At 33.8% G+C, this 12829-nt stretch overlaps 1 protein-coding gene and 1 pseudogene across 1 annotated transcript; both read left to right on the top strand.

Moving 5' to 3' along the window:
- Positions 1 to 5: 5 nt before the first annotated feature.
- LOC105308449 lies at positions 6 to 692 on the top strand (annotated as a pseudogene).
- A 6354-nt stretch (positions 693 to 7046) lies between these two features.
- LOC105308453 (olfactory receptor 5L1-like) lies at positions 7047 to 7997 on the top strand. Its single transcript, XM_011384423.1, has one exon. The coding sequence runs from the start codon at positions 7047 to 7049 to the stop codon at positions 7995 to 7997; it is 951 nt and encodes a 316-aa protein (XP_011382725.1).
- The last annotated feature ends 4832 nt before the right edge of the window (positions 7998 to 12829 follow it).

Raw genomic sequence — 12829 nt, 5'->3', positions numbered from 1 at the left:
CCAAGATGCTGGTGAACGTACTCGTAGAAGACAGAACTATTTCATTTTCAGGTTGCATGGTGCAATTCTTTTTCTTTTGTACCTTTGTGATGACTGAATTAATTCTATTTGCTGTGATGGCCTATGGCTGCTTTTTGGCCATTTGCAACCCTCTGCTCTACACAGTCGCCATGTCCCAAAGACTCTGTGCTCTGCCGGTGGTTGAATCCTAAGCGTGGGGAGTACCATGTTCCTTGGTACTCACATGTTCTGCTATCAAACTATCTTTTTGGGGTTTCAATACATTTCTGTTGTGAGTTGTCCTCCCTGATTTGCCTCTCCTGCTCTAATTCTTATATTTGCCAGTTGCTTCTTTTCACTGTTGCCACCTTTAATGAGGTAAGTACACTGCTCATCATTCTCACATCTTATTTGTTCATTGTTGTGACCACCCTTAAGATGTATTCAGCCAGTGGACACCACAAAGTCTTCTCCACCTGTGCCTCACACCTAACGGCCATCACCATCTTCCACAGCACATCCTCTTCCTCTACCGTGTGCCCAATTCTAAAAACTCCAGGCACACAGTCAAAGAGGAGTTTGTGTTTTACACAGAGGTGATTCTCATGTTGAATCCTCTGATCTACAGTCTAAGAAATCATGATGTCAAGGATACACTCAGCAAAGTAATGAAAACCAAATTTTTTTCATAGTGATTCATCTCCTGATAAATAGTTACTTCTGTTTTTACGGAACACGTTTCTGATTTTTTAATGCACTATGTTTCAAGAATCATTTAAAAAATCACTTTAGATTTTCCAAAAAAACACACATATTTAGAATGGAAAATTATGAGTTTTAGGTCAGCCAGAATATACCTAGCTCTGACTGTATAAACTAGAGAAGATCGATTGTCCTCACTCAGTCTTTCTCTACAAAAAAATATTATATTTAGATTTAATTCATAAATAGTGTGTGAAACCAAAGAAAATATATCTGATATAGTGCATATATTCAGTAAATTCTAGTTCTGTTATCTTTTCTTCCCTGGTAGTTGATAGGTTGTAGGTGCTAAATAAGCAAACATTTTGTTTAAATTTAGAGAAATAGATGATAGCAAAATATATAATCGTACTCTTATCTTTGGTAACTCCAATTGTTGCTATAGAAAATGATTGATATTAGTGTTATTCAATTTTTAAAATTTCACGTGCCTCTTAAATTCACTAAAAATCTATTCATCTATGCAATTTATAATTAACTTCAAAAATAATGCATCATCAAATTAATGGAACAAAAGAAATCTTATATCTAGCTCATACCATTCCTATCTTATGTCCACAATAATTAATTTGAAATATGTAGATTACCAGAGTTCATATCATTTGTTTTGTCCTTTAATTTATATTTAAATTTAATTACTTTCCTGAATTGTATCCCTGAATAATCATACTAGCATGTTGCTTTGAAAAAAAACATATGTAAATTGACCTCTTATTTCCCGTGTTAATAAAGTTCTATGTAACCTTTGTCTACATTGAATTTTCATTGTAATGATTATTACTTTACTTCTACACAATAATTAAATATGTTACACAATTTGTAAAATTTTCAAAGTGAAACTGCAATGTCTTTGGAAATGCATCTCCTAACGATATTGATTGGGACAAATTTTATATACTTTTAATTTCAATTAGTAAAACTGCTTATGGATAAGTATTTTTATTGCTAGAATAATACCGATTTCAGTACTTATTTGGTCATATTAAGAAAAGAAGAATGAGAACAGAATGTGATTTCTTTTGTAATAGGATTACAACTCAATATTTTTTAGCATGACACATTTAATTCAAAAACCTTAAGAGCTACTATCATTAATGATTATTTTGATAATTTCCTAAATATAGTTATATCTATCTTTTTGTTATTTTAGATGTATTTGACAATCTTGTTTTGAAATAGATTTGTTGTGCAATCATTGGAGAAATTCACTTTCTTAGTTTTTGAGAAGTTTATAAAAAATTTAGGTATGAATTATTAAATGACAATTTCATAACACATTATAATACATATTATAATTTCACTTAGTTTTATGTTCTTTAAACAACTATTTTCACTTCTCTGGCCTAAGTGTAGGATGTAGCAAGCTAAAAAGAGATTTGCTCCTAATATTACAGCACAAAAGGATAGATATTCTGCAAACATAAAACATTTGTGGAACCTACTGAGTAACTGACATCACTGGGTAACCGATGAACACAGACATGGTGTTACCAGTAATAGCATTCCACTTCTAGCGCAGCGGGAGAATCATGTGAGAGGTCTTCTTTCTAGGTTACATGTACAAAGGGCAGATTTAAAGCTTAAGGTGGATTAGACATTGAAAATATCTGCCAAGCCAACCCTCATCCTAAATATAAGGTCACGCTAGAGGAATGTGAACTCTGTGGTCCACTGAGGTAGCCATAGTAGCAACAAAAATGAAGCTCAGTTCAAGTTCCATATTTAATATCCAGCAAAAGGAGTGGATTAATTTCCAGGCAAGATACCATTTACTTCAGTCTATGGCCATGCTACGCTGAACAAGCCTGATCTTGTCTGATCTTGGACCTAAGGAGGGTCGGGCCTGGGTAGACATGGATGGGAGACCACCTAGGAAGATCAGATGCTTTATACATAAAAAAATAAAAAATAAGGGATTGTAAGCTGACAAGGTCCTTGTAATCTATGAAGTCAACCAAGAGTTACCTCACCTACAAAAAAAAAAAATTAGGTACCATTTACTTCAGTCTCTATTGTTCAATAAATGATATCCATTCTTAAAAAAATTATATGGGTTAAAAATGTGAAGAGAGGATGAAGTACAAATTAGTAGTTACTAAACAACCATGGAGATTTAGAGTATAGCACAGGGTATATAGTCAATATTATTGTAATGGTTGTGTGAAGATCTAGAGTATTTGGGGGGATCACTTCATAAATTATATAAATGTCTAAGCAAAATTAAAAAAAATATATATGGCATACAAAGAAACAGAAGAAAAATCCACTATAAAAAGATAATGATATTAACAGAACTAGATCAAAATATGTCATAGACATTAGAAATAGCAGACAGGAAATCTAAAATATATATGATTCTTATGTGCTCTAGGGGACAAGGTAGACAATCAGGGATTTCAGCAAACTCACAGAACCTGAATGAAATAAAAGTGCTAGAAAAACAACTGAGATAAAGAATATTTTTAAGAGGCAAATAGTAGACTCAACAAGGAAGAGAATTAGTAAGATTAAAGATTAAAGAATTAGTAAAATTAAATATAGATCAATAGAAAATAAAAAAAATATATACAAAAAGAAAAAGAAACAGTGAATAAAAACAAAGAAAATACACAAGAGCTAGATAACAATATCAAATAGTAAAAATAACTATCATTTTGAAACTCACAAATAAAAGAGAAGTAGCTCAGGATGGAGAAAATACCTGTAAATGTACTGGTTACAAATATTCTGAAATTAATGGAAGACACAAAAATGCAGATCCAAGAAGCTCAGAGAATGAAATACACACGCACACACCCAGAAGGAAAGTAAAAGAGAAAATATTGACTATTTAAGAACCATTCTACGATTGACCTTGAACAGTATAGAGGTTAGGGGCTTGACACCCATTCAGTCAAAAATTGCATATAACATTTGACTTCCCCAAAACTTAACTACTATTGGTAACTGCTAGTTTCAGGACACCCATGGGTACCAAATCCACAGATGCTCAAGTTCCCTATATAAAATGGCATATATCAATGCAGAGAGTCAGCCCTTCACATCCACTTCCAACTGAGGTTTAAAAACAGTACAGGTATTCATTGAAAAAAAAAAATCTATATATAAGTTGACCTGTGTAGTACAAACCCATGTTCTTCAAGGGTCAACTGAATATCGAGCAGGGCCTTCTACCCTCAACACTATAAACATTCTGTATTGGATAATTTTTGTCATGGGTCACTAGCCTGTGCATTACAGGCTGTTTAGCAGTATCCATGGCCTCTACACACTAGATGCCAGAGCATTACCTTGTAGTTGTGATATCAAAAAACATTCCATGCTAGGGCATCTTTAAATGTCCCCTGTGTATTTGTTTGGGGGGAGGGCGGTGTGTGGAATTAGGGATAAAATCAAGTCTACTTTAGAACAACTGATGTAGAAGAAAAAAGGTAAGCACAAGTCTGATAAAGGATTTGTATCCAAAATAAATACAGACTGAATTCTCAATATTAAACAATACACTTTTAAAGAAGCCGAAGATCAAAGAAGAAAGCACAAGAGAAATTATACAATATTTTGAACTGAATAAAAATAAAAACACAGTCAATAACAGTTTACAAGATGCTTCTAAAGTGTTCAGAGGGAAATTTAGAGATTTAAAAAAAAAGAAAAAAAGGAAGAAAAAGTTCAAAACTGGAACCTTAGCTTCCTCATTAGAAAATAGGAAAAAAATGATGAACTAAAACCAAAAAAAATAATAAAAACAAATTGAAAATAAATCTAAAATAAAGACTAGAGCATAATTTAATAATACTGTGATGAAAAACAATACAGCAAATCAATGCATTTGAATTTTGGAAAGATCCATAAAATAGACATAATTTGATCTAGAATTCTTAAGACATATTTGTGTTATTTCATGACAGTGATTTGAGCTGAGACCCACATATCTGACGCTAGGATGAAATGTCATATGGCATCACAAAAACAGGAAGAAAGCATGTGTGGTTTTAAAGAACTCTTTCACAATTTGGGGTATTTAAAAAATGTTTGCGATGATATTCCACAGAGAGTAATTATTATCTGTGTTTTCTTCCTTTGTAGTATTAGTTTAATTTAACTTGTTTTTATATTATTAAGGTTTAACGATTGATTTGGAACTTGAGAGACCCATTCCCCCGGGGCTTAAATTACAGTATAAGTCTCTAACGGTACTGGTCCTAATGTCTTCAGCACTTGGGAGGAAATGTCTGTTCTTCAGGTTTGTTAGCTAGAACCAGGCTCTGGTTACTTGAAAAGGAAATGGATATCTTTGTCCAGCAAGCAATAATTGAAAAGATATAGCTAATTCCTCTCTCTCCTATTAGAGAATGTGTTAACAAAAACTACATTCCTGTGCCCTTATTGTTTTAAATTTGTTGTCTTTAATATTGAGAGGTACTTTTGGTAAAATTAGAACAATTTCTTCTGCAACGTCGAACTATGCTATATATGAAAGAATATGAAAAATTATAGCCCAGTCCTCTCTCTGTCTCTGTCTCTGTCTCTGTTCCTCTCTCTCTCTCCCACCCTCTCTGTCTTTCTCCACAACGATTTTGTCATGGCATCTAGAAATTATGACCATGGACGTGCTCCCTAATTGTCACCCTAATTCTGAGGGTTAGATTTATGTACCTGAGATATGGTGATGGAGAGATGGAAAGTCAGGACAAGTGAATTATTTATGCTCAGTAGAGGAGGTGAATTTTCTTAATATTTGTTTTGGGTTTGTCATAAATTGATTTCTTATTGTTAGCCTAAAACTTTAGGAAGATAATTTTCCAAGTTGATTTTCCTGTTTTAACTCTGAAGTGGGAAAATAATTCACGTTTTTTTTCTTTCCTAGTCAGGTAATGAGAAAACCATGACTTCAGGAAGGTGATTTTTTTCCACTTCTTTAAAATTGGCTCAATACATGGAGAAAATACCAGCTTACATTTCCAGTCTAAAATCTCATTGCTATATATATATTGTGTCACGTCATGCGTATACTCCTCCTGTCTAGGAGACTAGGCAGAGAATAAAATTTCTCAACCTCCATATGCCTTTTCTTTAGGAACAGGCCTGAATGGTAGATCTCACTTATATACAACATACAATGAAACCACCGCCCCCAAACAACTACCCGAGAAAACCTGGGAAAGTTTTCACTTACCTCATTTTCAATATGGATAAAGGATTTATCTTTCTAGAGTTGTAGCCAAATAAAAGTGGTAAAATGATATTTCTGTCATCTGTATTTACCCTCAACATTTTATTTAAACCAACATATACACACCAGGGGTGCTAGGTATTTTTAAAAAATAACCATCTTCAAAACGTCATTTCAAATAATGTGATAACTTTCTACTTTAGATATGGTATATAGTTTAACAATTGCTCTATTTTTGAGAATTAATTTTTCCAATTGTAAATATTATAAGCAATGTGCAATGTAGCTTCGGATATAGTTTTCACAATTTTAAATGTAAACATTTCTTATAACAGCTTCCTAAGATTAAAATCTCTTGTAAAAAGTATCAGATAGCTTTTATTGTTATCAGTATTAAGACTTTGGCTATATGTTGCCTAATTGCTCTCCAAAATGGTTAATACAAGAATTTTATCTTTCTGAGTCATTATTGATATTGGTCACTATCATTATAACTAATTAAATCGCTTTATTAATTTGATAATTAAAAGTATGATGAAATTGAGAATATATTTTAAATACCTTTTTTCATTCTGCCTAATTCCAAATTTAAAGAGTCCTCATGAGCCACCAATTTCAAAGAAATTTGTCATACTCCCTAATGAGGAAATTGTATGTGACTTCACATGTTGCAAATTTATGCTACCAATAGAACTAAAAAAAAAAAAAAAACAACAGTGTATATTGTATAGCGTCACAATCAGTGTTGTCCTACTTGGACAGAACTTATTATACTTTTCAGGGAACAGGAGATGATCTCTGATGATTTTACTGTATAAACTTGAATCTATTCCAAAGTCCATCAAAACACCTAATTTCATTCCTCAACTCAATTTATCGTAGATAACAGTTGGGAATCATAGATTTCCTCTGATACTTAGATTAATTTTGATCAGTAGGATCTGCTGAAACATTGAACATCTTGAATCATTATATTGCAATTACATATACTGTTTGATATTAATGATATATTTTTCTTAAGTTTATATAAAGGTGCATTTTCTTTCTTATTCTCGTTTCAGAAGAAACACAGAACTTATCATTTGGTTTCCAAACCTGATATATGGTGGAAATGGGGGAGGAGAATTGTACCATTGTGACCGAGTTCATTCTTGTTGGATTATCAGATGTCCCTGAGCTGAGAGTCTTTCTCTCCCTGCTGTTCCTTCTGATCTATGGGGTCACGGTTTTGGCCAATCTGGGTATGGTTGTCCTGATTCAGGTCAGCTCTCGACTCCACACTCCCATGTACTTTTTCCTCAGCCACCTGTCCTTTGTGGATTTTTGCTATTCTACAACCATTGTGCCAAAGATGCTGTTCAATATCTTCAACAAGGATAAAACCATCTCCTTCCTTGCATGCATGCTACAGTTCTACTTGTTTTGTACATGTGTCATCACCGATGTCTTCCTGCTGGCCGTGATGGCCTATGATCGCTTCTTGGCCATCTGTAGCCCATTGCTCTACCTGGTCACCATGTCCCAGAAACTGCGTGTGGTGTTGGTGTCTAGCTGCTACCTCTATGGGACTGTATGTTCTCTTATTCACTTGTGTTTAGGGCTTGAGATCACATCCTATAAGTCAAATGTGATAAACCACTTCTTTTGTGATCTGCCCCCTTTCTTATCTCTTGCTTGCTCTGATGTCACTCTGAATGAACTGATGCTATACATTGTGGCCAGTTTCAATGAGCTCATCACCATCGTGATCATCCTCACCTCCTATTTGTTTATTCTCATCACCATCCTGAGGATGCGCTCTGCAGAGGGGAGGCGCAAAGCCTTTTCCACCTGTGCCTCCCACCTCACAGCCATCATCGTCTTACAGGGAACAATCCTTTTCATTTATTGCCGGCCCAATTTGGGCAACAGTGAGAATACAGACAAGGTGGCCACAGTACTCTACACTGTGGTGATCCCTATGCTGAACCCTCTGATCTACGGCTTGAGGAACAAAGATGTGAAGGAGGCTTTTAGAAAAGTGTTGAGCTCCAATATATTTTCCCAGAGAATATTTTCTTAGCATGACTCGGGGGCCCAAAGTGGAGTCTGGTGAAGAGGTGAATGGGTTGGCCGCAGTGTTGGAGTAGAGAGACCAGCCAGGAGGTAGGTCTTTATGAGTGAGTTGTTTTGATTCAGTTATTTTTTTGTCTCTACAATTGACAGAGTAAGATTGAGCATATTTCAAATGTGAAGCCTATCACTTTAATTTTATTCAACTGAAATGTTTTAATTGGGTATGAGTAATGGACTGTGAAAACACGCACATTTAGATTGCTGTAAAACCTTCATAAACTTAATAAAGAACTCAGGACGATCACACTTTCTAGTCCATTATGGAAACTATGATTCATTTTAAAATTGAATTCCCCTTATTTAACAATAAAGAACACTCTTTTGCCAACTTCTTCACAGAATGAGATTCCTGTGTATGTATATATCTTGCTGGTTGTTCATTTCCTGCTTTCTTTATTATTTTTTACTTTTTGTTATCGTGATGTTTAGTGTCTTTGTAACTTCACATACTATTATATCTGAAAAATGGAGACATTAATACAAATTATTTCACAGAAATTTTGGGAATACTAAATTACATGTCATGTGCACAGAACTTAGGATAATTCATGGCCCTTAATTAGTTCTCTATTTCTGTCTCTTGTGTAGTTCTGTCTTTCTGTCTCTCTGTGTGTTTGTGTGTATATATGTATAGTATATATATAATATATGTTATGTATATATACATTTAATAACTAGTGCTATGGAGGCAGCATTTCTGACTTTGGTCTTTTTCCCCACTTCATCTCTTCCTTTTTATCAGCATGCTTATTTTATAATCTGTGGATCAAATGCTTATTGTGACATATAGGTGGTCTTCCAGCCTCTGTTTATATTCTTTTTTTGTGTTTTTGCTCTTGATGAAATGGCCTGTTTTTCATTCTTCCTCTGTGTGTGTAAACCACATTTTTTTACTCCATCCTGTGTCATATGCACCATTGATAACTTATTTGTACTTTCATTGTGTTTATGCCAATTTCTATATCACATTCACTTGTTCAGTAAAGCTTCTCTCCTTGTAGCTATAAAAATGTCAGCAACTCTACATTTGAGTTTATGAAAAACAGGTTTGGTGAATTGACTGATTTTTTCATTTGATATGTAATTTAAAGTTTTTTATTTCTTAGTTCCTTCAATTTTAACAATTGGCCAATATTGATAATCTCTCAACATTATATTGAAATTAAATTTTGACAACATATGTGTGCTCACTTAGACCAGGAGAGTACTCAGTTAATGTGTGTTTAAATGAAGTCTTTGAAGACTAGGGTTATTTACCCTTTTCTCTTTCACTGTCACTGGCATATTGCAAGTTATTTTTATTTTCCTTTTTATTCAATGGTTGAATAAATAAATATGGTGAATAAATGGTATACAGGTTGGGCTTACCACACAAACCTAGAGCACTATGTTGACCTTCAAGAATTGTGAATTCACTCAAAATTGTCCCATGTTGTGGGATGGATGTAATAGATAAAGTTTTAGATTTTGGAAGCCTGAAAGAGAGAAAAGTGGATAGGTAATAGGTGTTAATTTATTGATTATTAACACCAGGAATCAGCCATTATACTTGATGTTGGAGCATAGTGTATATAAGGGGATGCTCTGTGCCAAATGCCCTTGGTTGGATCACAATGCAATAGCTGAGGGCCCTGAAGGCAGAATCTTTCCATTTCCTTAGTGTGGTTAGTATAATCACTGGGCAATTATGCCTCATGTGGACCAGGGACATGGTAGAAACTTAATAAATATTTGTCGAAAGACAAATACTACATGATGTTCCTTTTAGGTGTGATCTACAATAGTCAGAGACACAGAAGCAGAGAGTAGAATGTGGTTGCAGGGGCTGGAGGAGGGGGGAAAAGTGGTGATGTAATTCTTGGCGTACAAAGTTCAATTAGGTAAAATAAATAAATCTTGAAGGAAAAATGTATAGCAATATGACCGTAGTTAACAACATTGTTTTGTATACTTGCTAAGAGAGCAAAACATTAAGTGTTCCCAACTTTAAAAAAAAAAAAAAGGAAAATGGTATCTATGTGAAGTGATGGGTATGTTAATTAGATCAATTGGACTTTTTTTCACAATGTATTTGTATATTGAAACACCTTAAATATATAAAATTTTTATTGGTTAATTAGACCTCAATAAATCTACCAAATTAATTTTAAAAGAATAAAAACATGTCCTTAAAAAGAGAAATAGTTGAGTAAAAAACAAAAACTGTCCTATGGCTTATTATTCAAAAAGTTTTGGAGACTACAAGAATGGTCATGAAGCATGGGAAGCAGACATTTAAACTTTTGGTGACTTTCATATAAATTGTTTCTAAAGCTGTGATTGCTTTTCCTTCAGGGTTTCCAAAAAACAAGAACTGCATCAGTAAGCAATAATTTATTTTAACTGCTTGTTTTGAAGCCACTGTTGAAATAGGCACAGGGAGTGGAAGTGGATATAAAAGTCTTAACATCTGCCTCAAGCCAGTTCTCCAGAGGCAGGAGGAGGCTACTTTTCTACTAGCAGATTTGTTTGCAGATCTGAGAACATGTGGATATTCTTTTTCATGAAAGATATCTAGAAAATGTCCTTAGTTCAGTCAGTTTTTTCATAGGAAAAATCATTTTCAGGAAATTTTGAACTCCTGAGAATGTTATCTAGAACCGGAAGTATGTAGTTTCTATAGAGTTTTTTGTAGAGCGCCAGGCTTAGCTGATTTCTTCAGATTAGCGTTTCCAAGATTCAAAGATAGTGAAAATTCAAGAGATAAGGAACCACGACATTTAATTGTACTTTAGTTTTAGGAAAAACAGAACAAACATGAAAATCTGCCAGAATGAAGGAAATAAAGCAGTAGTTCTCAAATACTGGCGATTATGCAATCTCACACTGCCCCACATCCCCAAGGGGACATTTGACAATGTCTGGAAACACTTTTGATGGTCACTGTAGAGGGAATATGGGTGCAGGTGATACTGTTATCTAGCAGCCAGAGGTTATAGATGCTTCTATACAGGATACGATGCATAGCATAGCTCCCCAAAACAAAGAATAATCAGCACAAAATATCAAATGTGCTGAGGTTGAGAAACTGTGTAAAAGGACATTAAGAAAGAATTTTATATTAGTGAGAGTTTACCGAAAAAGATTACCTTCTGATGGATCTGTAAATCCTTAGGTATCTGAACATATAGGGCCATCAAGAGTTGCCAGTGTCTTATGGGACCTGAAACCTTTGGTGCTGGAATATCTAGAACCATCTTTTTCTAAGGTTGCAGAACCTGAGATGATCTTATTGGAAATATTAGTCTGCAAAAGACATAGTCCCTATAAGGGAATATAATGGAGAAAATTTCTGGAATGTGTGACCTATACAGTACTATAATAAGGAAAGTTCTAGGTGAACTGGGATATGATGATTACCATAATATTCTGAGTTCTTCTAGATAGGTGTTGACATATTTAGGAAATGAAAATACAGAACACTGAATTTGATATGAACTCCAGATAAACAATAAATATTTCTTTAGTATGAGTACAATATTTTGAACATACTTATAGCAAAAATTCATTATCTCTCTGAAGTTCAAATTTACCTGGGGTCTTACTTGGATTCCAATTTGAGAAATCCCACATTTTCCCTTTTTTAAAAGCTTCTTTATCATAAATGTCTTCAGAGTATGTAGATATCTTAATTCTCATCCGTATTCTTGACAGGTAATAGAGAAATGTATGAATCTTATAGGGTCCTTCCAGGGAGAGAAGAGAGAGGCCTAGAGAAGGGATATCTCTTTCTCAGTGCTTAAGGGTACTTACCATAATCATACCTTAACAGGGATGTTTCTCTTATTTTCTATGTGTCAACTTGTCACAGATCTTCAGAGCATCACTGTGGCCCTCAGCACATTCTCTGGACTAGTTCCCATAGTTTCATAGTATGAAGTCTGTCTTTAATGCAGTCAAAAGAATTAGCAAGGAAGTATGAAAATGTGTTTTTTTCAAAATAAAAATGTTAATATGTAAAACCGTAATATGGATCAAAACCTGGCCTAGAGAAAGGAGTACATGATTAGAAATGTAAGACTATGGGTTCTGGTTGTAGGTTGATTATCTAAGATCTATAAGTCATTAGACAAGTCATGACATTTACAGATTTCTCTGTGCTCATCTTAGAGAAAAGCAGTTCAATTCAATAGACATTCTTTATTAAAATGTAAGTCATTAGTTACTTTGATATCGGACATATTTTGTCAAAAGAGGAATGATGATTAAAGTGCTAGACTCATATTTCAAATATGGGCATAAGAACGTATACTAATTTTTCTTTATGTCACAATACATGCAGATATGTTTATACAGAAATTAACTCTAATTATAGAAGTTATTTCACATGCTTCCACTTTTCATGAGTAACTATAGCACCAATAAAACATTATTTCACTTTTCTAGATGTTTCCTTGAAAATTTAAGAACTCAATGTGTTTAGAAAATCTTACATGAGGATTTGATTACATATTACCATCTAAATCACTCAAGTTCATAACTACTACATTTGTAGGTTTTAAAATGATATTTTAGAACAAGAATAGAATTTCTAAATTTTTGAGAAAGTAACATTAACTGTTAATCATTGTATGCAACTTTAGATATTCCTGGATCCTTAACACCTATCGAGATTTAATCCAGATTATTTTGTTTTACCTCACACTCTATACAGGAGAGAATTAAGCATGCTTCATGTATCAATCATTCTCCATAATATATAATTCCAGGTCTGATTTTCAGATCCTACCATGAAGAAAT

This window comes from Pteropus vampyrus, unplaced genomic scaffold, assembly GCF_000151845.1.
Source record: "Pteropus vampyrus isolate Shadow unplaced genomic scaffold, Pvam_2.0 Scaffold579, whole genome shotgun sequence".
Classification (NCBI taxonomy): domain Eukaryota; kingdom Metazoa; phylum Chordata; class Mammalia; order Chiroptera; family Pteropodidae; genus Pteropus; species Pteropus vampyrus.
This window is presented reverse-complemented; position numbering and strand designations above follow the sequence as displayed.

Excerpts from the sequence above, each read along its gene's own strand:
- LOC105308453 (XM_011384423.1), top strand. The coding sequence starts at position 7,047 with ATGGGGGAGGAGAATTGTACCATTGTGACCGAGTTCATTCTTGTTGGA.